We start from the raw sequence: 23,722 nt of genomic DNA, 5'->3' as shown, positions 1-23,722 counted from the left end.
TTGGCTGGCCTGAGGTGACCCCCAGGGGTGTGACATTTCCACAGGTTCTTCCTTTCCTTCAGTGCTGCCTTTGTGGCCCAGGTACCTCCCTGATCCTATAGGACACCCCAGGGTTTGGACACCCCAATATTCAGCATCCCCACCCCCCACATTCCCAGCTGACAGCTGGATTTATGGACACAAATCTTCTCCCTGCTCTTTTTCCCGCTCATCCCATCCATGCTACAGCTCCCATGGGGAAGCCAACTCACAGGGAAGTGCGTGGGCTCCTCTTCCTTGTGCCAGTTGTGCCCATAACGAAGCCAGGGGCGAGTTGTAAAGTGTGTGTGGGGTTCCTCTCTCTCCAATTAAAGTCCAACAATAATGAGGAAAACATTTAATGGGAGGCTGGGAGGGGTTCTCAGCATCGGGAAGGGGATTCAGGATCATCTCCACGGCTCAGGATTTCTTGGTGCACAGAGGAGGCTCCGACCTGCTCCTGCCAAAAGGGCCCCAGGGGCGGCGGAGTAGGAGAGGGCTGGGACACGAGGGCCTGGGGGATGGAAGACTTCGGACTCTGTGGGAAGGAAACGAGATGGGATTTTAGAAATCCTCGGTTTTTTAAGCTGCCATTCGCCTTTAAAATTCCCAATTTCAGCCTAAATCACCAGGGTTTCCCTTAACGAGGGGTGGAGTGATTTCTGCTGACATGAAAATGAGAATATTTTTCCATCCAAATTCGGTCAAGCAGATCCTCTGCCAGTTTGCAGGGTGGGATTTGCTAAGCCAGGAATCCTGCACCATTCCCTCACGGAGCAGACAGGGAATGTGCTGCCCTCAGCAGCTCTGGAGTAAACAGGCACGAGAAAGACTTGATCCACAACCCATTCCCTGCCATCCCTGCAGCATTCCCACCCTCTGTGCCCGCTCCCAGAACACCAGCAGCTTTCCTGGCTGCCACAGGCACAGAAGCAAAGTTTCCAGGAGTTGCACATGACTCCAGAAGGAAGCAAAAACTTGGATTTGGCACCTCAAGGCCCTGCCTGAGCTGCCGACCCCCTGCAGCCAGCTGGGAAATTACAGGAATTGCACTTCTTCCACCTGATCTCAGCCAGGCTGGCACTAACAAAGAGCTGCAACAGGGCCAGGGAGCCAAAAGTCATGTGGAATATCTTGGAATGGTGTTTTAGATCTTAGGAAGTCATGATCTCATCATTTCATCTCCTGGGAACGGGGAGAAAAGCAACCTCATGGATGAAAATTGTGGTTCCAAATGATCCCTGCAGCTCTGGGAGCAGGAAATTCATTTTCCTGGGTTTGTATTTCTGTCAAACAGAGTTTAATTCTCTTTTTAGTGTTTTTATGCTGGTTTGACACCACTGATCTGGGTGTAGCTACTCCTGATCTGTGGCAGTGCAAGGGAAGGCACACTGGGATCTGCTGTCCCAGATTCCAGGATTTTAAGAGTTGCTGACTTCACTACCCCATCCCTCTCTCAGGTATTCCTATAAACAGGGGTTCTAGAATGTTCCTGACCATCCACTCCAGGTGATTTCTCCCTCACTTCCATCCAGATTCCAGTTTTGGAGGCTTCAAGCTCTGGGTTTCAGCTTTGCCAAGTGCTTCCCTCCTGCCTCACAGCTCTCCACCCTCTCCCACCACTTCCCAGAAGAGTTTTTTGCTCTCCTCCAGCTCTTCAAGGTCTTCCCAACTCCCCCACATCTTCTGCCATCAGGAAACTCGGACACCTTTTATGCTGTGCCTCCCTCAAGGTCACAAATTTCAACAGGCACCCGGGCACTCCGAGTGCCGTTCCCTTTTCCCAGTTTTTCCATGATCTCTGCTCTCTGTTCCTGTGGGGTTAATTCATCTCTTTTCAAAGGCCTCCTCCAATTGAAGCTGGGTAAGTCAGTGGTAGCTCCTAAAAAAAAATTATTTAGCTCCTAAAAATATCCAGGGAAGACAACCACGCCGGGATTGAGCGGTGCAGCCGGGAAGGGCGAAGTGCTTGGCTGCAGCTGGAGACTGTTTTGTCTCCCATCCCTCAACTCCGTCATGTCCTCCGTATGTTCCAGCAAATTCATCAGGCATGACTCACAGACCTTCCCTGTGCACATTCCTGTCTGCTGACCGCCCCTTCCTAAAATTAGACTCGACTTTTGTTGGTTCAGTCACGGGGGAAGGTGAGGAGCTGCAGACCCACGTCCCTTCCTGGTGTCACAGCCGGGTTTGGAAGGGTTTTTTTCCAGGATGGGGAGGATGATCTGTCTCCCTCCTCGGCTTGTCCTTGGCCCTGCTGCTGCAGGATGATGAGTGTTCCCGTTCTCCAAGAGGACAGATGGGGAATTCTGCCTCATTCCATGAGGGCCAGGCCCTGGGAGATGAGAATGCTCTGGGTCAGTGCTGACTCCATCATTACTCCAGAGAGGAATGACATCCCTCTGTGGAATCACAGAGATTTGCTGCTCCTCCTAAAGTCCCAAATTTGTGTGAATTCAGCCATTCAGTGACTTTTTTTTCTCACTGAGGGATTCACTAGAATCAGTCTGGCTCGAATGGCTTGTCCAGACATCCCATTCCTAAGGGTCTCCCTGCTGGCTGTGAAAGGAATAAGGGATCGCTGTGCCAAGTGACCTTCAGCTGGGGAATTCTGTGCTCCTGTTATTCCTCTGTTCCCGAGGGAACATTCACCAGGAGTGATGTCAGACACTGACACTCCAGCTTGAATATTTTCAGCCCCATCTGGGCGGCTGGGAACGACCATAAATCCAACAAGTGTCACTGGAGAGGGGCACAAGTGCATCCCTCTTGTACTGCTGACCTGTCCCAGCCCCAAAGGGGTGGTTATAATGATATAAAAGTATTAATTTCTTATAGAAGTCAGAATAAAACGACTCTTCCTCACCCTACTGACTCCCTGGGGCTAATCAGCATTCACTGCTTTGGGATAAGGGCACAAGCTGAAGATTGTGAATTAAATTTGACCAGGGGAGCAGGAACAGAGTCCAGCTGGAAGGGCTGTGCCAAGCCTGGGAGGTAAAACCTTCCCTCGAGATGCCAGGATGGGCTTTGGACTGGGCAGCTCCCTCGGGAAGAGGCTCCTGGGGAGGGTGTGCAGGAGCCCAGCTCTCCTTGGCAAGGCTGGGGCCATCCTGCTGGAAGTGCAGCTGCCTCTGGAATTGGGAATAAACACAGAGCCTCAGGCTCCTGCTTTCCTGGCCTGCCCTTCCCACATTTCAACATCCACCGGAGCCGTGGCAGCGTGTCCTGGCAGCTCCAAGTGGATGCTGGCTGGATGTGCTCCCACATCAGCCACAAAACATTGTAGGGAACATTTCCTGCCAGGCTCGCAGGGAAAAGCAAAAAGAAACTCTCCTGGTTACTCCACTCCCGAGTTTCAAACCTCCAGAGTGCTCATCAAAGCATTCCTTCTGTGTGCACTTCCAAGGCAGAGCTGGAATTTCCTCCCAGCTGTCATTGCCAGACCGTAATAGGGAACAACAGGGAAAAACAGGGCTGGGGAGGATGGGATGAATGAGCTGCTCAGGGCTCAGCTGTGGTCTTCAAGAAACTCTTCCCAAGGGTCAGGTATTTCACACATGGAACCCTTGGAAGGGACAGAAGGATCAGCCAGTGCCACCCCCTGCCATGGGCAGGGACACTTTGCGCTATCCCAGGTTGCTCCTTGGGCACTTTCAGGGATGAGGCAGCCACAGCTTCTCTGGGCAACCTCCACCACCCTCCCAGGGAAGGATTTCTTGCCCATATTTAACTTAAATTTCCCCTCTGCTAGTTTGAACCCGTGTTGAATGTAACTCATACTCTCTGCTGACATCTCCTAGAACCTCCTGGGAACTGAGACCTGGAGTACCTGCAATTTCCAGGTCACATACCCAAAATGGACCCTGAGGAAGGTCCTTTTGTGCTCCTTTCCTTGGCCTCACTGTGCCTCCTGCCCCTGTAAAGGCTCTGCTCTCCCTCCTTGCAGACAGCCCGTCGGCTCCAGTAAATGTCACAGTCAAACACCTGAAAGCCAACTCGGCCGTGGTCACTTGGGATGTCCTGGAAGACGAAGTTGTCATTGGATTTGCAATTTCCCAGCAGGTACCGTGCCTAGAATTACCCATTTTCAGCCATGTCTATCTCCTCCCCAGGTCCCTTCCGTTCCCAAACCCTCCTGCTGCAGTTTAAGCCCATTCCTTCTCGTCCTGTCCCTCGTGGTCCGAGAGGGGATTTGGCTCCCCGTCCTCTTTGCAGCGGCGCTTTGCGTGTTGGTGGCTGCAGAGAGGGAAGGATCCCGATGGTTTCTCCACGTCCACGTGGTGGGCAGGGCAGGAATCAGTGGCCTTAGGTGACAGCAGTGCACATGGGAGGCCTCTCCACCACTCTGTGCTCTCCTCTCTCGGCTTCCAGAAGAAGGACGTGCGGATGCTGCGCTTCATCCAGGAGGTGAACACCACCACCCGCTCCTGTGCCCTCTGGGACCTAGAGGAAGACACTGAGTACATTGTGCATGTCCAATCCATCAGCATCCAAGGCCAGAGCCCTGCTAGTGAGCCAGTCCTCTTCAAGACCCCCAGGGAAGCTGAGAAACTAGCCTCTAAAAATAAAGGCAAGTGTGGGTGAGTTCCTACGTGGCCCCTGGGACGCAGGGCTCCGCAGAGAGGAAGCAGGATCCTGTGTGGTGAGAGGAGCTGGGAGAAACCCTGGGGGATAAACACACTCCTGGGGCTGAGTGTCCTCTCAGGATGTGCTGAGGGTGCCCAGCAGACAAGGCTGGAGGGGGCACAAGGTGACAGGAGGTGGCTGCTCCTTTCTCCTGTTTCAGGTGAGATTTAACAAAGCGAGGAGGAGAAGGTTTCCAGCTCTGTGTCCTGCTCCCTACAAGTGGAGAATGCCGGGGGAAATTCCTGGCCAGCCTGTGAACTCATGTGGAACCAGCCCCACTTGCATGGCACTGGGCACACCACTGTGCTCACAGGGCACTTGTGGGATTCACAGAGCTTCCTGTACTTGGATTTCAGGGCAAAAAAAATACCCAGAGGCTCCCACTTTTCTTACATTTTCAATATTTCTGCCAAATCACAGAGAGCTGAGGTTGGGAGGGACTTCTTGAGATCACCCAGGCAGGGTCAAGCAGAGCAGGATCACACCCAGCTGGGTTTTCAATATCTCCATGGAGAAAATCAGGCGCTTCCTCACTGGCAACTCCTTCACTTGTTCCTCTTTAGCCAAACCAAAGGCTGATGAGGGTTTTCTGTCAGCAAGAATCCTGCTCCAAAGAGGGCCTGGCAGTGCAGGGCTGTGGGGACTCACAGGTCCCTCCCTGCCTGCTGAAGCCCCGGCCTTTTCCAGGGCTTGTTGGCCGTGATTCTGAGGACGTGAGTTCTCGACTCTCTTTATTAAACTGATTTGGAGGCTGTAAATCCTGAATTGCTGTTTATCTGCAAGCACTAAGAGGAGCACTGCTCCTTTCCTGGGGGCCTGAACTGTAATCTTCTTAATGCTTTGAAGGCAAGGAGGCGAATTACGCCCTGCAAAAAGGCTCCGCTCGTTTCTGAATCCCAGAGCTCCGCTGAGAAATATCCTGCCAGGCTCTCCACGCTGCTGAGCTGCAACTGCTGGAGCATGCAAGGCTTTGTGACAGGCACAGATGGCACTAACAGGGACAGGGACAGCAGAGAGAGCAGCCACGGGGACAGATAACGTGGGCTCACCCCGTGGCAGCCGCCTGTTGAGCCCCGTCCCCTCAGGATGTCACAGAATCACAGGATGAATCCCACAATCCCAGACTGGTTTGGGTTGGAAGGGACATAAAGTTCATCCCATTCCACTCCCTGCCACGGGCAGGGACATCTTCCTCTATCCCAGGGTGCTCCAAGCCCTGTCCAGCCTGGCCTTGGACACTTCCAGGGATCCAGGGGCAGCCAGAGTTGCTCTGGGCCTCCCCACCCTCACAGGGAGGAATTCCTTCCTAAATCCTATAACCCAAGTGCCCTAAGGAGTCTCGGGACTCTCTCCCTGCTGGCTCTGCCCCTGTCACCCCTGACTGGGGTCGGGGGTGCTGCTAAACCAGGGTCTGAGCCGGGTTTTGGGTCTCATGGTGTTTTTTTCCCCTTGTGCAGATGAGGTGACAATGAAGGAGATGGCGAAGAAAAACCAACAGCTGCGAGCGGGGGAAATTCTCATCATTGTTGTGGTGTTGTTTATGTGGGCAGGTCAGTCCAACCTCTCTGTCAGAAGCGTGTCATATCCATGGGATATCCCTCAGGAATGCCTGGCTGCACGTGGAATCACGGAAAAACCTGGGAAGAAACCCTTCCCCCCACAAAAAGTGGGGAGCTCTCAGCTGTAAGGGCACCTCAGGTTGGGCTTTGCACCTCAAGTTTGGTCCACCAGGAAGTAGAAAATGGATTTGATGGAAGCAATTCCCTATGGCTAATCCTGTAATCTCATTTTTTTTCCAGACTGCCCTGATTATGATGCCCTGATTATGATGGAATGGTTTGGGCTAGAAGGGACATAAAGATCATTTTGTTCCACCCCAACCTTCCAGCAGACCAGGTTGCTCCAAGCCCTGTCCTGGAACGTTTCCAGGGATCCAAATATCCAACAGGATATGCCTTGAGTCCTTCAGATATTCCAGGTTGCAGTAAATTTCTGGATATTATATGACTCCAGTGCTCAGGCAAAACAGATTTAAGAGTCTTGCTCACCACACCCGCTATTTGTATTTCTATTTCTATTATATTTTTATTTTTTATTTATAAATATTACACAGAAGGGGATGGAGGAATCCAGGTGACACTGAATCAGCTCCATGTAAAATATTGGGTTTTTTTGCCCTTATTTGCATCTCCACAGACCGGACAGCAAATTATTCCTAAAGCCAATAACCACATGAAAACCTAAAAGAAATTAGAAGATTTCCAGAACCTCTAGGCCATGTTTTTTTTCCCAGCATTTATGCCATGTTTTAGTTGTGCACATCCCAATTTCAATGCCCTGCCAGGGAAAATAATCATGAATAATTACATGGGGTGACTGAAAACTGATTCAGCTCCCGCTGGAGAATAATCTGAGACTCGGATCAGCTGGGAACAAAGAATTTGCTAATCCCACAATTTCCCTTCCAGACAAATTACTTACATTTAAAAAGGAAAAGGGGTGTGGGGAGAATCTCTCTTCACAAGTCTCAATGCACAAAAACCTCCTTCCAGCTTTTAACCTGTCCTGTGTGACCATGTTCGGCCAAATCCAAATGGAACCAGTCCAAACCAGAGCTCTGGACTGAGCCGAACCCCAGCTCTTGCGTTTCTGGCAATTTTCATGTCTTTGTGCCTCAGTTTTACCCACGGAAATCACACAAGGTGTGGCTGTGGCAGACGTTTAACGCCTTTTCTCCTGGAATCAGCCATTTATCCACATTCCCAAGGAAAGAATTTGGGCCACTGTGTTTATCAGTAAAGCCTGGAGGCAACTGCCACACTCACTTTAGAGAGCAGTTTGTGACGTGCTGCTGGAAGACTTAAATATATTTCACTATTAAGGAAGATTTTTCAGGGAGGGAAAAGCAGCATCTGCCAGCATCTACTTTCACCGACGTGTCTGGAATGTGCAGGCAGAGATGTTATTTGCTCCAAACATCACATAAAAGCTTCTCAGACAGACATTTGCAGTCATCTTACGTGCCACGGCTGCCCCTGCTTCCCTCTCCACGTGCCTGGGTGTGTGGGGGAGGAAATTTCCGCTGGCAGCTTGTGCTGCTGCCCATTCGCAGGTGCTGGCAGCTCCAGAACGTGCCTCTCCTCTGGCAGCTCCAGCTCCTTCTCCTCCCTCCAGAGGACAGGGATCAGAGGACAGGGATCAGAGGACAGGGATCGGAGGACAGGGATCGGAGGACAGGGATCAGAGAACAGGGATCGGAGGACAGGGATCGGAGGACAGGGATCGGAGGACAGGGATAGGAGGACAGGGATCAGAGGACAGGGATCGGAGGACAGGGATCAGAGGACAGGGATCGGAGGACAGGGATCGGAGGACAGGGATCAGAGGACAGGGATCGGAGGACAGGGATCGGAGGACGCGTCTGCACCGGGCAGAAATTCCAGGAGCTCCTGTGCTCGCTGAACCGCGGGCTTGGTGTTGGTCGAGGTCCAAAATGCAGGGCTTAAAACACTTCGTAACAGCGAGGCTGGGATATAATTAATCTTCTGTCGTCCTGTCTAACTAGTTTAGCATGGAATTAGGGGAAGGGAAGAGCCAGAGGGCTGCCCGGCTGTGGGATGGGAGGAACTGGGAACGCTGCCGAGGCCGGCCAGAAGGGATCTGTGATCTCTGCAGGCTGCTGAGCCCGTTTGTGTGACGGCCGATGCTTTCTCCCGTCAGGGGTGATCGCCCTGTTCTGCAGACAGTACGATATCATCAAAGATAACGAGCCAAACAACAGCAAGGAGAAAGCCAAGAGCGCCTCGGAGAACAGCACTCCCGAGCACCAGGGCGGGGGCCTCCTGCGCAGCAAGGTGAGAGCTGCGGGCAGGGAACACGAGGGATTTGTGTTAAATTACACCCCCCAAAAAAAGCCTCTGTTCAAAATCCTCCCCTCCCTCCGCCACCAGCCGGGATGAGGGAAGGGAACACCCTCCACACCCACGGCTCTGCTGATCAGGACGGCAGCGCTTCACTCCCACCTCCTGGATCCTGCGGGGCCCTGAGAAATCAGATTTCAAGCCACGTTTCTGGATGATCTGAGCATCTCTCTGGAGAGGGGAAAAAAAAAAAAAAACCAACAAAAAAAGAGTTCCTTGGGTCCTCCCAGAGCAGCCCTGGCGTGGCACGTGGCAAAGAGGATGTTGCTCTTGTAATTAACTGGAGAGTTAATGAGCAGGAGCGAGGATGGTAACACGCACGGCGTGAAAAGTGTAAATAGGTCAAGGTTTTAATTTATAACAACGTAGTTCAATTAATTTCACTTCCTCGTGTTTCTGGTCACATCCCTGCCATATTTATTTAGCACTTGAAACAATTCACTGATTTACGATGGTCCAGAAGCAGCAATGAACCCCACAAGCCTAAAACCTCAACTCTGACCCTTCTTCATCATCATCATGAGGGGGTGGGAATGAGAATTTTCACAAAACACGACCAGCACTGAGCTCTGATGTGATTTCCCCCTTCTAGGCATCCCTTTTTTCCTTTGTTTTCTCTCCTAGTTTCCAAAAAACAAACCCTCAGTGAACATCATCGAAGCATGACAGCCTGACGCCCGAGAGATGGACTCCATCCCTCACTCTCACTCTCTGCCTCTGAGCCATGATGACTGGGGAGGTGAAACGTCATGGTCGCAGCAATTTGGAAAACAAGACCTCCTGATTGTCACTCGCTGGCATCCACCTCCTCATCCGTGTTCTGCAAAACATCTGGCCAGGAAGGGAAACCCTGCCAAAAAAAACAAACCAACCCTGACACCCAAACGAAGAAGACGGAGAAGAATCAGCGATGCCGGAGCGATCCGTGACTCGTGAACCACCTGGGCTGGAGCAATGGTCTCCCACGCTCCTTTCCACCCTCACACTCCGTCTTCTGGGACAGTTTTCCCGGTTTTAGGAATGCACAAGGTTCTGTTGTGTCTTTCTCTGGTCTCACTGTCACTCCATCCTGGCGGTATTCCCAGGCATCAGGCACGTCCCTCTCCGAGCAGGAACGGAGGGAAGCTCATCGCAAACACCACCGAGAAGCCAAATTTTGGCTGCTGTGTGCTCGGGCCTTGCTTCCTTCATCGATGTGTGTCGTGTAACACGTCTTGCAGGTGGGTTTTTCAAACAAAAACAAGGAAAAAAAAAAGGCATCCCCCAGTTTCCATTCCCACCAGGAGAACTTCCCTCTGGTTGTTCTCCAGCCAGGCTGCAGCACATTCTCCACCGTTGCTGTCTCTCCTATCTCACACTGGTGCTCTTCACCTCAGAAATAATCGGGGAACGCTGAGGCACAGACCAACATGAGGGGACACCAGAAGCTGTTATTTAGCTTCCAGGAGAATTTCAACCATTTTCTTCGTGGTGTTTTCAGCTGGGCCTGAGTCCACCACCAGTGGGATAAAAGGTCCATTAAAAATGTAGCCAGTCAGCAAAAAAAAAAAAAATAGACAAAACACCTGATGATACCGGTTGCTATGCAAGGTCTCCAGGGGCAAGAGCTGTTTATTGTGGAAGGCTCTGGCCTGAGGGGCCTTTTTCTGAGGGCTTAAGTTCTTAAAATGCTTCTTTTAGTAAAGTTTCTGTGTGGGAAGGGCTGGTTCTCCTCACACGTCCTGCCTGCGCTGTTCTGGTGACGTTGGAATGGCAGGAGTCTGCTGGAGAGAGTCCTTCCCAAAAAGGGATGAGGGTGGATGGATGGATGGATAGATGGATGGATGGGAAAGGGGCTGGGGTTCTCCTCTCTCTTAGGAAGTGCTTGATGTTTGTAAGCTGACAGGATCCCTGGGGATTGCTGGTGCTCTGGAAAGCTGGTAGATACAGGACCATCACATGAAAAAGATTTACTCTTTCTAGTGTGCCATGGGGTATCTGTATTTATTTAACTCCTCCACAAGATCACTCCATATGCACTAGGGGATGAGGCAGGATCCGACTCGTTCCATCAAATGCCAACTGAGCTTGGCCTGAGAAAGGTTTGGAACTTGTCACAACAAACCTGCACTCAGAGGAGCCTGGGTTGGGAGTCCCTGCAAAGGAACAGCCTGGCAGTGAGGAGCTGCCATCTCTCCTCTTCTGCTGTCACCAACCTTTCCCAAAGAGCTGCTTTGGGAGAAAGGCACTGGGAAGTTCACCTGCAGATGTGCTGGTCTCAGCCAGGCCAACCCCAAAGGTGTCTCCAGTGGATCCTTTGCCTGAACATACTCTTCCATCACCAAGAAGGAGAGGTCACCACCTCTGATACAGACAGAGCAATAAACATTTTATAATGTACAATAAAAGATTAAAGGCATCTCTTGTGTCCTTGTAATGCCTGAATTTAATAATTTCATATTCACCTGCTTTGAGCAGCACACACACCCTAGAACTGGGGGACTCTCTGTTTCCCAGACCTAAAACCTAAACAGACCTACAACCTAAAATATTTTCTCAGTGTCTGGGTGGAGAAACCCAGGGAGGTTCAGAGCTGGCTCTGGCTGCAGGACATTAAAAAAATTTGCACCATAAATAGCACCCCAACCCTACCTAGCAAAATTCTTCAGCCACGTCTGTTATCTCCCAGGAAAGAAACAGCGCTTGGAATCCACAGCCCTACAAAGGGAGATTTAGGACAGATGGTACAGCATGTGCAAAATGATAAGGGAGATGCTCCCTCCTAATCCTGGAGCAGACAGCCGAGCAAGCAACCCTCGGAGAGCTGCTCCAGAGGAAATTCAGCCTGGTAATTTGGCAGGTTGGGGGGTTGTGTGTCTGGTTTTAAAGACAGTTGTCCCTGGGAATTCAGGCCATATCCCTTTTTTTTCCTCACAGTTGTTGTTCCCTAGGGACAGGTTTAAGCTATTTTCTTTCCTGACAGAGATGTGATCACTCATTTGGCAGAATAGAATTAAACTTAAAAGTGTTGTTGTGGGGCAGAGTTCAATATTCACACCATGGTGTGGCAAGAAGTGCCAGGGTTATTTTGATGCCCCATAACTGCAGGCTTGGAGAGTAAGGAAATCATGCTGTAAATGAGGAGAAACAAATGTAGGCTGGCAGAATTCAGCTCACACAGGGACCCCAAACCACTCAGTTCAAGAGATTCCCTTCAAGGAAATTTTTCAGCCACTCTGCACTGAAGTGACAGAGTAACTCCACATTTTAGGAAAAGGTTAGAGGAGAAGAAAGTTACTTAAAATGCTGCTGTTCTGAGGGTCATAAACATCAAAGCTTTAACTGCTGTTTGGGTATTAAATTCCAGTGTAACCCATGAGAGTCAGACACCGCTCAGGCTCCGGTACCTTGAGTTCAATCCTAAACCCATCTTTAGAACAGACACCTCGCTCCCATCAGCAGCTGCCAGAAGATACTCCTGAGGTGTTTTACAGTCAATAAAGGCAAGAGATCAAGCAAAAATAAACCCAAGACACACTGAGGGAAGTCATACTGGGCCACAGCACAACACACCCTACAGACCACCCACGTCCCCCCCACGTGTTTTTGCCCTGACTGCTGATTTTGACTCATTGTTGGAAGCGGGAGCTGGAAAAGGGAGGTTTCAATAAATACCAAAAAGCAGCAAGTGGGAGTGGGCTGCTGTGCCAGGGATCCCAGAGAGGCTGATTCCCTGCTGATCTCCCAAAGCAAAGGGAAGCCAGCCCTCCCAGCTGGCTCGGGATGAATCCCGCTGACTTCCAAGAACCCACTGAGCACAGACTCGGGGCACAATAGGAGCAAGGAGCTGCAAACAGAACCCTTTGGCAGCGCGCTCGGGGCGTGTTCCGAGTGAAGCACCGCTCGCCTCCCTCCTTCCAAGCACTGTAATATTATGCCTACAAGTACAATTTAGCCAATAGATTCCTCCCCCACGAGTTTAGGCAAGAGGAGCCGCGGGAGGGAAGTGTGGAGCAAACAATCCTGCACAGCGTGTCCTTCCAACTCACAACACAGCCCCAGCCACTTGTCACCCCCTCCCCCGGGCCACCAGGCACCGGCACAGGCTCCGTGCTCCAAGGAAAACGGGAACACGAGGCATTTGATTCCCTGGCACTTCAATAGAAGCCGAGGAGGAAACACCTACACGGCGGGAAGTGTTAGCACAATCTCAGCTGGTAATGGCTTTCTGGAGGAGATGCAAATGGAGAGGAACAGGCTGCTGATGCCAGTGTTTGCCAAAGACACGAAAGGTGACATCACTCCGAAGCGAATGTCACAGCTGCACAGCCACTTTCCCCAGCAAAATACGGCGAGGCCTGCGCTTCCCAAGGAGAGAGCTGGAGATGACACCATATGTTCCACCAAATGTAATTTCCCCAGATTTGCAGGGGAAAAAAAAGCTTCCTAACGACGTGTAATGAGCTATTACAGCCTCGTCTGGAAGCAGCCGCCCGCCCGAGCTGACCAAATTCAATCAGCTTTCCAGCGGTTGTTAAAAAGCTGCCTGATCAACGCGCTTGTTATGCTAAAATATCTTCTGTTTCCTCCACAAATCTGGCGTCTACTGAATTGTCTGGTGACCACAGGGATTAAAAGGATGATGTTCCCCCACCTCGGTGGTGCTGCAGCCCACACCGGCTGGAGGAGAAAGGATTCTGGATTCTCTTTCAGCTCCGGGAGCAGCCTCAATTTTGGTTAAGTAAGTTCCAAATGAAGAGTCTTCATTATTAGTGACAGAGCCAGGGAAGACACAGCTTGAACTTCAGATTCCCTGGTGGAGGCAGCAAAGCTGGCAGCCAGAAAAAACCCTCTTTTTCCTTGGAATCTGGACACGCCGGATGCAGAGGCAATAATGACAGAGCCCCACGATGCCATTGGACACTTTGCAGCATCGTTGTCCTTTTGAACTCACAAAACCCCTCACTTTTAATGCCACCAACTGCTAAATAAAACTTATTTATACCATCCAGACCTGCTCTGCACCTAAACACCCTCTCAAACCAAAGGGAGAATATTATCAGCTTCCACTATTTCCTGTTCCAGGATGGAATTTCTCCCTCCTCACAGCACAAAAGTAGGGAAGAGCGGGTTAGTTTTTGAGAGGAAGGCAGAAAAGAAACCCCACACAGCAGTTTAATTTCAGTCTCATTGTTTTCCAGCTGCTGTTGGCTGGCTGCAACACATTGATGAATGCTATTAAATTTTTAATTGTGAGGCATTTCATCAGAGCTCACGCAGGGCTTGCACAAAGCAGTTTTATTCCAGTTTCTATTGATGTCACTGGGTTCTACTACAGCAAAAATCATCATCAGGGCCCTTGGCTACTCTCTAGCAGCAAACACACAGCAAAACAACTCTGTCCCTTCCATGAAGGCTTCATCCACAACCCCTCCCTCCCCTCTCCACCCTTCAGATGTGAATCACTTGCAATGTCAAAGAAGGAAATTTGCAGCACTAAAGCTGCCCAGAAGCCGAAATCCTTCCCAAAGGACAGAGCTGCTCCACGGCAGTGCTCGTTCCTGGGAGTTTTACACTCCCAAAGAACACAAATCCCCTTCTGCCCCAGCTGCCCCATCCCAGGGGAGCTGCTCTGGGACACAGCACCCCTGGAGATGCCACTGGCGTGGTCAGGTGCTGCTTGCTGAGAATTTCCATCCCTGGAAGTGTCCAAGGCTGGGTTGGACAGGGATTTTGGAGCAGCCTGGGATAGTAGAAGGTGTCCCTACCCTGACAGGGGTGGGACTGGATGATCTTTGTATCCCTTCTAACCCGAATTATGCTGGGATTCCATGAGCTGCACATCAGGTGAAACTGCCCTCAGAGCACAGGGAAGTGATTCCTTTTCCAAAGAACTTGATTTGTGGGGTTCACTGGTTTCAAAAGCTAAGAACCACCACGTGCTGACAACTCCCACATGCTCCCAAGGGGTTTCTCCTTCTCCCTCATCCGTGAATAAAATTTACAGAGGTAAAAGTCACCTGAGAGGCTCTGGTGGCATCAAGGACCTGATATTACTGGAGGACATCACAAAGCCCAGCCCTGCCTGGACAACCCAGCCCCAAAAGTGCTGCCCATGGATTCCCTCCTGCCTGGATTCTGAGCCTGGATCTGCTCCAAGCTTCCCTGCTCATCCTTTGGACAAATTATTTTGATTCTCCCCGTTTCAGTCACTGCACATTCAGGACAGGGAGAAACTTTGCCTGTTTTTCAAAGCCACTTCCTTCTGTCCCACTTTAAAATCTATGAACCAGAACACTAAAAAACATCAGTACTGAGCCTAAATTTTTATTTCTTTAAGATCACATGAGCCAAAAGCATCTCCAGAAATAGTCAGATTACGATGATAAAAATATGAGATGATTTGCTCCCTGAATAAACTTAATTTGCTCTCCAAAATTCCACCTATAAATACCTAAAGGAGTCACAAGGCCCTGCTGGCACCCCTTGGAAGAACATTGGGAAGATCAACTTATCCACCTCCAACTCATTTGGAGTTGCTCAGCAGCACAGGAAAGAAGAAAGTGACATCTAAAAGCTGCAAAATATTTATAAACTCAAGCATAAACCTCACAAAATGCTTTTACAGAGAAGTTACAAATGAAAGTGAAAACCACTGAAAACCAGACCAATTAACACCTCTAAATGCAGAACAAGAACCAGCACAGCAGCAAAATCCAATGGGGTTACACTGGAAGTGCTCAGGAATTCTCTGGAAATCGTGGTGTTTGGCCAAGTTCTTGCTCACCCACTGTGTTAGGGTGGGGATTTGGGTAATTTCTGCAAAAAAAGTCGGTCAAAAAGTTAAAAACAAACACAAGAGGAGCATTTGGATGAGGCTGGAGCAGCAGCATCTCTGAAAACAGATCTCCATTTCCTTGGGGCTCTCAGCTGGTACCTCATTTTCTTGGTAGGAGGTTTTCAAAGTGAAACCACATCCTAAGAAGGCACCTTGAGAAGTGAGAACATCAAAGTTCCTTTCAGGAATTCTGCCTGGTGCTTCTTTGCAAAGCTCCTTCTCCCTGGCCCACCATAAAGGCTGAAGGTTCAACTTCAAACAGAAAGGAAATTTTCCTCACAAAGTGCTGTGCCAGCCTTGAACCCTCTCATTTGCACGTTCTGAAACAGCCAGACAAAACCCCACCAGCTTTAGGCAGCCTCAGAAAAGCAAGATTAAAACCCAAACCACTTCAAGGGGCTTGGTTATCTGCAGGCCTCAGAGTGCTACAAAGCTTTGCCCCATCTGTGTTTTGAAAAACACAACTTTGCTGCTTGATTTTTATCTTTTTTTTTTTGTGCACAGGGACGAGCCTAACTCAGGAAATCACATTTTTAAACTGCAAAACCATCTGGTTTTCAAAGCAAAATCCAACCACGGGGGGTCACTCCTGCAAATCCACTGTCCAAACCTGTGGTTTGGAGCAGGAACTTGTGCCTCGACAGCACAGAGAGTTTTATTTTCACAGCAGCTGCTCAGCAAGAACAGGCAGGGACCAGAAGGGCTCCAGCTTGGTCTGGATTCCACTCAGAACAGGCAGCAGAGCTCAGGGAAAGGCCAATTCCCTGGAATATTGCCCTTGCTGAAGTCCAGCTTCCCCAGGGGCTCTCAGCAGAGCACACAGTGTGTCCTTGCCCAGTCCAAACTCCAAGGATTTTCCGTGCTGCCACTGCAGTCATGTCAGGGATGTGAATCACAGCTCCTTCCCAGGATTCCTGAGCAATCCCGGGTCTCCTTCAGAAACTGCAGGATCAGCTGCTATTTACCCAACTCCTGGCCAAAAATTGGTACTTCTAGAAGGGATTTTTAGAGGTGCTCTTGAGAAATCCGTGGATTGTTTGGGAGGAAGGGAGGTTCTCCAAGGCAAACTCTCACCCTACACAGCAGTTCCCATTGTCTCCAATGAGTGCAGAAGAAATCACAACTTTTTTACAGATTTTGAGCCTTCTTACATCTCAGTTCCCTCCCTTATTTGGAGTCAGAGGTGAAACAGGTCATAAAAACAGAGGGAACATTTCCTACTGCCAGGGGTGTGCCTTTCAGGAGTTGGACAAACTTTCACAGTGCCTCATTCCAGGAAAAGATTTCAGCTCCTCTCCCAAGAGGGGAAGTCCCAGGGGCAGACCAATCCCACCAAATATTTGGAGAAACTTATCCCAGTGCCTCACCATCTACCTCAGGGCTCAGAGTCCTTCTGGCCTGAGGAAAGGGGGCCAGATAAACTGAGCTGCCATGGAATAGTGCTTCAAACATTCTGAGCTCTTTCTCCTTGGGCACATCCTCATTCCTTCCAAAACAGTTCAGACCAAGCTACAGATTTGAGATGGGGTTTTCAGGTAAATTCCACTCATTTAGAAATCAGGAGCTCTGATTATTTCAGCTTTGCCACTCGAGAAGCCCCCGGACCAGAAGGATCACACTCTGAACCCAGCAACTTCTCCCCACAAACCTAGAAATCTGCTTTATCAGTTCCTACCCCATCCCACAGCTCTTGAAATTTAGGGTTTGGAGGTGGATTTCATTTGCTTTGAAGTGAAATCTCCCTCCTGAGCTCAGCCACTAAATGTAATTCCTCCTTTATGCCAGCACAGCCCCAGCCCTGCACCTTCCCTGCCTGCTCTCCAGCCAAGCAAAATTAAGTTGGGCAGGTAAAAACTGCTTCAAGATTAAGGTTTGGGTTTTTTTTTTTCCCCCCTCAGCCAGCTCAGCATCAACCAAGAGACCAGAGTCTTTCAAGGCAGAGTCTGCAAGCAGAGAGTTCATTTGTATTTCACAGATCTGTTTCTCCAAATGTTCCCTGACACTGCTCTCCCTTTCCATCACCTCAAACACAGTGTCTGGGTTTTTTTTTTTTTTTTTTTTTGTTTTGTTTTTTGTTTTTTGTTTTTTAAGATATTGATCTTTGTTATTACAGTAGGACCAGATGGTTTGTGCCCCTTTATAAGGTATTTCCTCCTCCTCCTCCTCTCCCTTTGATTCCAGGGAGATCCAAGGAAATAATTTATCAGGTTTCTGCCAGGTTGTGATAAAATTTTTAAAAGCATCCAAAACCTTCAGCAAGCACACCAAGCCTCAAGGAGAGTTCCTGATGGAGTCCTGGTTGGGAAAAAAAAAATGGATGGAGGTCAGACAGGAGCCAGCTCAGCTTCCCAGAGGTGCCTGGATGGGGCTGGGAGCAGTGGAAGGTTCCCTGCTCATGGCAGGGGGTGGAACAGGATGATCTTTAAGGTCCCTTCCAACCCAACCCATTCTTTGGTTCTGCTCCAAATAACACAGTTTTAGGAGCCTCATTATTTGTGTAGCTGATACGGCCCCAGAATGGCTGAGAAGGATCTCACCAGGAAGGAAATAATTCCATTTACTGCAGGATAAAGGGCAGTAACAAAGTGCAAACGCTGACAAATGGTCAGCTGGCAGAAATCTTGTGTGGTCAATTATCAGCCCCCCATTGCCAAGCAGATGCTCAAATCACAGCTCATTTTTACATCTGCTCCAGCACAGCCTCAGCAGCATTTAAATTCTTAGGGGAAGCTGCAAATAAGTGAATATATTAGGATTTAAGAGCATCTAGAAAGCAGAATGAGAAGAAGCACAAGGAGAGTCATGGGGTTGTCTCCCAACACACTGGAGACAGCTCGATGTGAGAAGTTTATTCTGAATATAAAAGGATTTTTCTTCAACTACTCAGTGTGACTTTTAGCACTCAATCACCCAATTTAAGAATATATATGAGATATATGCAGATATAGAAGATATCTATATGAAAATTAAGAATATATATGAGATATATGCCGATATAGAAGATATCTATATGAAAATTAAGAATATATGAAGATATAGAAGATATCTATATGAAAATTAAAAATATATATGAGATATATGCAGATATAGAAGCTATCTATATGCAAAATGTATTTTTTAGAGATACAGAAGTTGTATTTATATATTGGAAAAATGTATTTATATATATTTTTATATATATATATATATATATATATGTTGCATTTATATATATGAAAGTTGCATTTCCTGCAAGTGCAAGACACTGTGCAGAAAAGGGAAAAGACAAAATCTCTGCTGTAGCCAGCTTGGAATTCCCTCAGACAGCACAGCAGCAAGAGCCAGGATCCAAGGAAGAACAGACAGATTACGTAATAGATGGGATAGCAAAGCAAACATTACCCTGAGACAAATGCCAGGAGATTTGCAACTCAAAACAGAGCTGAAGATTTGTGGCAGCAATATATTAGTTACTGCTTCCCAGAAGGAATTCCCTTGCTGGCTCTAAACCTGCTGATTTTCCTTCATGGATTCCTTGGGATCACTCAGCGTTTCCCATGCAAATCACACACCCAGGAACACTGCTGCAGATGCAGGTGCAGGGGAACAGCACCCAGGGCGCTGCCAGCCCACAACTGGGACAACTGGGAGAGCCCACTGCTGTCTGTCGGGCTGCATTCCAAGCCTCCAGCTATTTGGAATAAGAAAGGTTTGCACTAATAAGAAAATCCAATTGTGTGCATCACAGACAATGTTCTTCCCCGGCAAAAGGGAGCTCGATTTCACTCGTCAGCCTCGCTCATTTCGAGCTCCTGCCTGATTTTCTGTGACTCACAACATACGTCTTGCATTTTTAATTTGAAAGCAAGAGAAAACAGGCCATTTTAGCTTTCCTTGCCTCATTCCCCCCCCCTCCCTGCATTACTTATGCTGGATTCATCCTCTGGAAGCAGCCCTGTGGCTATGCAGCTGTTCCTGCTGCCTGCCTAAGTGCAGGCTCCACACACAGAACTGTCAGCTTCTTCTGCCTCGCAAGAAATGGCAATTATTGCACCCATGAACACTCCAAATAACCACAGGGAGCTGGGGCTGGAAGGTACCAGAATATTTTGCCTCTCAGAGCATCCCAGTCTTACCCATCAGCTGCCACCCCTGAGCTGAAATCCAAACCTGCTCTTTGCAACACCTTCCTTTCCACACCCCCGCAGTCGGTGGCTCTTGGATGACACCATTGAGGCAACACAGAGAAGGTGTCAAAAATAAACCCAAATCTCAGCATTGAGCTCAAGATTCTCCCAGTCTGAATCCAAATCTCAGCACTGAGATCAAGATTCTCCCAGTCTGAATCCAAATCTCAGCACTGAGCTCAAGATTCTCCCAGTCTGAATCCAAATCTCAGCATTGAGCTCAAGATTCTCCCAGTCTGAGTCCAAATCTCAGCACTGAGCTCAAGATTCTCCCAGTCTGAGTCCAAATCTCAGCACCTGAGCTCAAGATTCCCCCAGTCTGAATCCAAATCTCAGCACTGAGCTCAAGATTCTCCCAGTCTGAATCCAAATCTCAGCATTGAGCTCAAGATTCTCCCAGTCTGAGTCCAAATCTCAGCACCTGAGCTCAAGATTCCACCAGTCTGAGTCCAAATCTCAGCACTTGAGCTCAAGATTCCCCCAGTCTGAGTCCAAATCTCAGCACTTGAGCTCAAGATTCCACCAGTCTGAATCCAAATCTCAGCATTGAGCTCAAGATTCCACCAGTCTGAGTCCAAATCTCAGCATTGAGCTCAAGATTCTCCCAGTCTGAGTCCAAATCTCAGCATTGAGCTCAAGATTCCACCAGTCTGAGTCCAAATCTCAGCATTGAGCTCAAGATGCCACCAGTCTGAATCCAAATCTCAGCATTGAGCTCAAGATGCCACCAGTCTGAGTCCAAATCTCAGCATTGAGCTCAAGATTCTCCCAGTCTGAGTCCAAATCTCAGCACTTGAGCTCAGGATTCTCCCAATCTGAGTCCAAATCTCAGCACTGAGCTCAAGATTCCCCCAGTGTGAGTTCTGAGGTTTCAGAGAGGTGGTGGAGTCCTGGAGGTGTCCACTCAGTGCTCTGGGTTGGTGACAAGGTGGGAACTCGGTGATCTTTGAGGTCTTTTCCAATTTTGATGATTCTGGGATAGTTGTGAACTGACAAAACCAAGTCAATCCCCAACACAACAAGCCAGAGCTCAGCTCTGCTTTTCCCAGGGAGTACAAACCTGCTTTGGGAGCATCCCTGATTTTCCACACCAAACTCCCTTTACAATATTTCCCAGCCAGGCTGATTCCTGTGCAGGAATTTTGTGCATGGCAGTGCACAAAAGTGTCACAGGCACTTTTTATTCCCCTCTGAAAACCACCACGCTCCAAACAAAGAACACAAATCCAGCCAGCCAGGATATCAATTTTTTTTCCCTGCCCACCAGCCTCATCCCATCCCACCTGGGGGTTACCTGAGGTAATAGCCACACTTTTCCTCATTGGGATTGCCACAGCCTGGAGAGAAACGTTTCTTTTGCTCAGGTTGCACTTCTGAAATGCAGATCCGTGGTTTTGGCCTTGAAAATAACAAAGAGCGTGAACATTTTTTTTATAGATTATTTGTCAAATTAGGTTACAGTTGGCAGAGAGGGCAGAGAGCCCTGCAGAACTACGGCAGACATTCTCATAGCACCGTTCAGGGATTGAGGAAATAGAAGTGTTTATTTGAGTAAAGCCGCCAAGATCAAACACACCGAGAGCAAAGCAGCTGAGCCACCCAGCCGGTCACTGCCCCGCTGACCACGCCGGGAACCCGCAGGGAGCTCTCAAAAGCAGCTTTTTCACACCACTCAAGGCTCAGAACGCGCAGGAAAAGCCCCGAGGTGCCGCCTCCAGGAGCGGGGAAGAGCAGGAGCAACATCCCGATCCGCTCTGCTGCTGCCACCTGCAGGGAACGGCTGCGGGAGGAGCGGCACAAACACCCCCTCCACTGCCTGACCCACCTCCTTTCCCACTCCCTGATATTCTTTCCCCCCTCTTCCAGTACCTTACAGGGTAAAATAGTCATTGTTTCCCTACTGTTTCAGCGCATCTTCATTTTAAAATAGAAATAAACCCAGCAACGCACGACCAACAAAGTGGAGGGAACAGCTGGGATGTTTTTCAAAGTGTGGGTTTCCTAAATTACCTTTTTTCCTCCTTCTGTGGGACAGGAATTACTTTGTCACTTTTCTTCCCACTGGTTGTCTCTTCCTGCCCAGTCTGGCCTACAGCTGTCTGGAAAGGGAAGGGGAAAGGGGATTAAGGTGTAATTAAACTTTTCCATGTAAGTTTTGCTTATGCAGTTACATAAAAACCCGCTTGGCAAAACCTCCCCTGTATAAACACAACACTTGTGTGCACATGGGCACGGCCACGAGCACAAATCCAAAGGGATGGGACTAAAACCATTCAAGTTACAAGAATTAAGACGTGAGTTTACTTTAGTGCTGCCTGATGGCTGCTCAGCTCCTGTGGATTCCCCTTCAGCACCCTCTGGAGAGCCTGATTTCCTTGAGGAACAGCTCGTTGTTGCTTTGGCAAGTTCTTTGTTTGATGGCAGCACAGATGCTGGACTCTCATCCCCCTTGCTCTGGCCACGGGGAAGGTCGGACGAGGGCACGGATCGTCCTGAGCAATCCTGAGCCAGGCTTTGCTGGCCTTTAGGCATCACCCCTTCCGAGGATTCTTTGGGAATGCAGCTCCCAGCAGCTGTAGAATTCAAGCAATCATCTATCATTGCTTCCAAAGTTTCCACCTCTCCCAGGTAATTGTCCTCCAGAGCCTCATCGGAGCAGGCGGCGGCGAACAGGCTCAGGCTCAGGAGCTCCTGCAGGTCAAGGTCCAGCTCCTGCTGCAGCTGGGCCCCATCCAGAGCAGCACTTCCACTCAGAAAGGCAGGATCACACCCAGAACTGCCTGAGGGATGCTCCTGGCCTTCCTTTGCTTCCTCTGTGACCTCTGAGGCCGCCTCACTGACCGACGTCCCCGCGGTGCAGCTGCTGCTCTCGGCTTTGTCGCTCTCTCCGCTCACGTTTTGGCTCAGGTGGCTTTCACCAGCGAGGTGCTGCTGCTCAGCATCCGTGGAATCATCTGCCAAGATTTCCTGGATCTCTTCCTCGGTGTAATCAAAGGGAGAATTCCCTTTCTCACTGCCTGACAGCTCCAGCAGGGAATCATCCAGCTCGCTGTCGTCGAAACACCCGCTGATGTCCAGGGAAATGGCCACGTCGTTGTACTTGGACACTGAAAAACTGGCAGCAAGGTCATCGTGGCCACTCTCCTCCAGGACAAGGGAGCAGCCAGAACCTGGGGAAGGGAATGGAGGATTCCCTGCTGGATCTGGAGTGCTGCAGCCACGGCTCAGCACACAAGCTTTCTTAGCTGACTGCAGGGCCTGAACCTGCACTGCACAATCTGACAACCTCTTGGCCCTGGGAACTGGGTCCTCTTTAAATTCCCGGCACGGGCAGAGCCCAGGGGAAGGAGGGGAAGTGTCTCCCATGTCGCTGGGGCTTCCTGGATCTCTGCTTCCAGCTCTAGAGGCCTGAGCTGAGGCTCATCTGCTGCTGGTGGCCTTTGATCAGCCTTTCCAGAGGAGGAATCAGCAGGAGTCAGCTCCAACCTGCCAGCAAAAGCAACATCCTCAGTAAAAGGAACTCAGCTGTATCCCAAAGATGATGGAATTTAACAGGGAAGGCAAAAAAAACCTGAGACACCACAGTTTGGTGCCTGTTCTCGACTATTTTAGCTCCCAACCCCGAGTGTTCCCTCAAGCAGCACCAATGGAAACCCCAAAGATTGGAAACCCCCACAGGCTGTGCCCTCTCCTCCAAAACTGCTGCCAATCACTCACAGCAGACCCCGGGAGTCCCAAATTGCAGCCTCAAATTGCAGAACACGCTTGAGGCATTAAATAAAACCTCCAAATGTCTCCTCGCCCACCTCTGCCCTTCAGAGATAAATAAACACACTAAAAACCTTTTTTTTTGGGGGGGTTGGGAAAAACTGAGCAAAGGAAGAGGAACCCTGGAGGGAGCAGAGGGCACACGGAGCAGGGATTTAGTGGCTGAGACACACAAAATACTCATTATCATCCGAGATCAGCAGATAAAGAACCTTCCTGTAAAATTCAAACGTTTCAAAGCATTCACAAACAAACCCTGTTGTCCCCCGGAGTGAGGACTCATCCCAAAAGGAATCTTTGGACTTGAAAGCCCCGCACTTGACTCTCACCCAGCAGGAGAATTTGGACTAAGGGAAGGTATTTCCTGTCCTCTTTGACCAAGGATTTAAAGGAATGTCTTTTGT

The 23,722-nt window shown here is 49.5% G+C and overlaps 2 protein-coding genes across 3 annotated transcripts in view; one reads left to right on the top strand and one right to left on the bottom strand.

Moving 5' to 3' along the window:
* Nucleotides 1–12,208, top strand: part of FNDC5 (fibronectin type III domain containing 5) — a 16,731-nt gene extending 4,523 nt beyond the window's left edge. Inside the window, exons 2-6 of the mRNA XM_069036106.1 lie at nucleotides 3,968–4,083; nucleotides 4,393–4,591; nucleotides 6,105–6,197; nucleotides 8,368–8,501; nucleotides 9,192–12,208. Coding sequence (XP_068892207.1) covers nucleotides 3,968–4,083; nucleotides 4,393–4,591; nucleotides 6,105–6,197; nucleotides 8,368–8,501; nucleotides 9,192–9,233 — 584 coding nt within the window. The 3' untranslated portion in view covers nucleotides 9,234–12,208. The remainder of the gene's footprint in view (nucleotides 1–3,967; nucleotides 4,084–4,392; nucleotides 4,592–6,104; nucleotides 6,198–8,367; nucleotides 8,502–9,191) is intronic.
* Nucleotides 375–23,722, bottom strand: S100PBP (S100P binding protein). 2 transcript variants are annotated; one of them, XM_069036104.1, is made up of 5 exons: nucleotides 23,393–23,722; nucleotides 21,855–23,036; nucleotides 21,561–21,649; nucleotides 20,845–20,949; nucleotides 375–556 (listed from the first exon to the last, which is right to left on the bottom strand). In XM_069036104.1, exons 2-5 carry the CDS (start codon nucleotides 22,914–22,916, stop codon nucleotides 439–441), a joined length of 1,374 nt encoding a protein of 457 aa, XP_068892205.1. In that variant the 5' UTR covers nucleotides 22,917–23,036; nucleotides 23,393–23,722; the 3' UTR covers nucleotides 375–438. The 2 variants fall into 2 exon arrangements, with proteins under 2 accessions (XP_068892205.1, XP_068892206.1); XM_069036105.1 differs by lacking the exon at nucleotides 375–556 and adding an exon at nucleotides 17,454–17,679.

Source organism: Aphelocoma coerulescens, chromosome 23, assembly GCF_041296385.1.
Source record: "Aphelocoma coerulescens isolate FSJ_1873_10779 chromosome 23, UR_Acoe_1.0, whole genome shotgun sequence".
NCBI classification, from domain to species: Eukaryota; Metazoa; Chordata; class Aves; order Passeriformes; family Corvidae; genus Aphelocoma; species Aphelocoma coerulescens.
The sequence above is the reverse complement of the archived record's forward strand: the minus strand, read 5'-3'. Positions and strand labels throughout refer to the sequence as shown.

Excerpts from the sequence above, each read along its gene's own strand:
- S100PBP (XM_069036104.1), bottom strand. The coding sequence starts at position 22,916 with ATGGGAGACACTTCCCCTCCTTCCCCTGGGCTCTGCCCGTGCCGGGAA. Across the intron at positions 21,650-21,854 it reads AGCCATCAGGCAGCACTAAA|ACAGCTGTAGGCCAGACTGG; the intron begins GTAAACTCACGT and ends TTCCCTTTCCAG. Across the intron at positions 557-20,844 it reads AAGTGTGGCTATTACCTCAG|AGTCCGAAGTCTTCCATCCC; the intron begins GTAACCCCCAGG and ends TCCTTCCCACAG.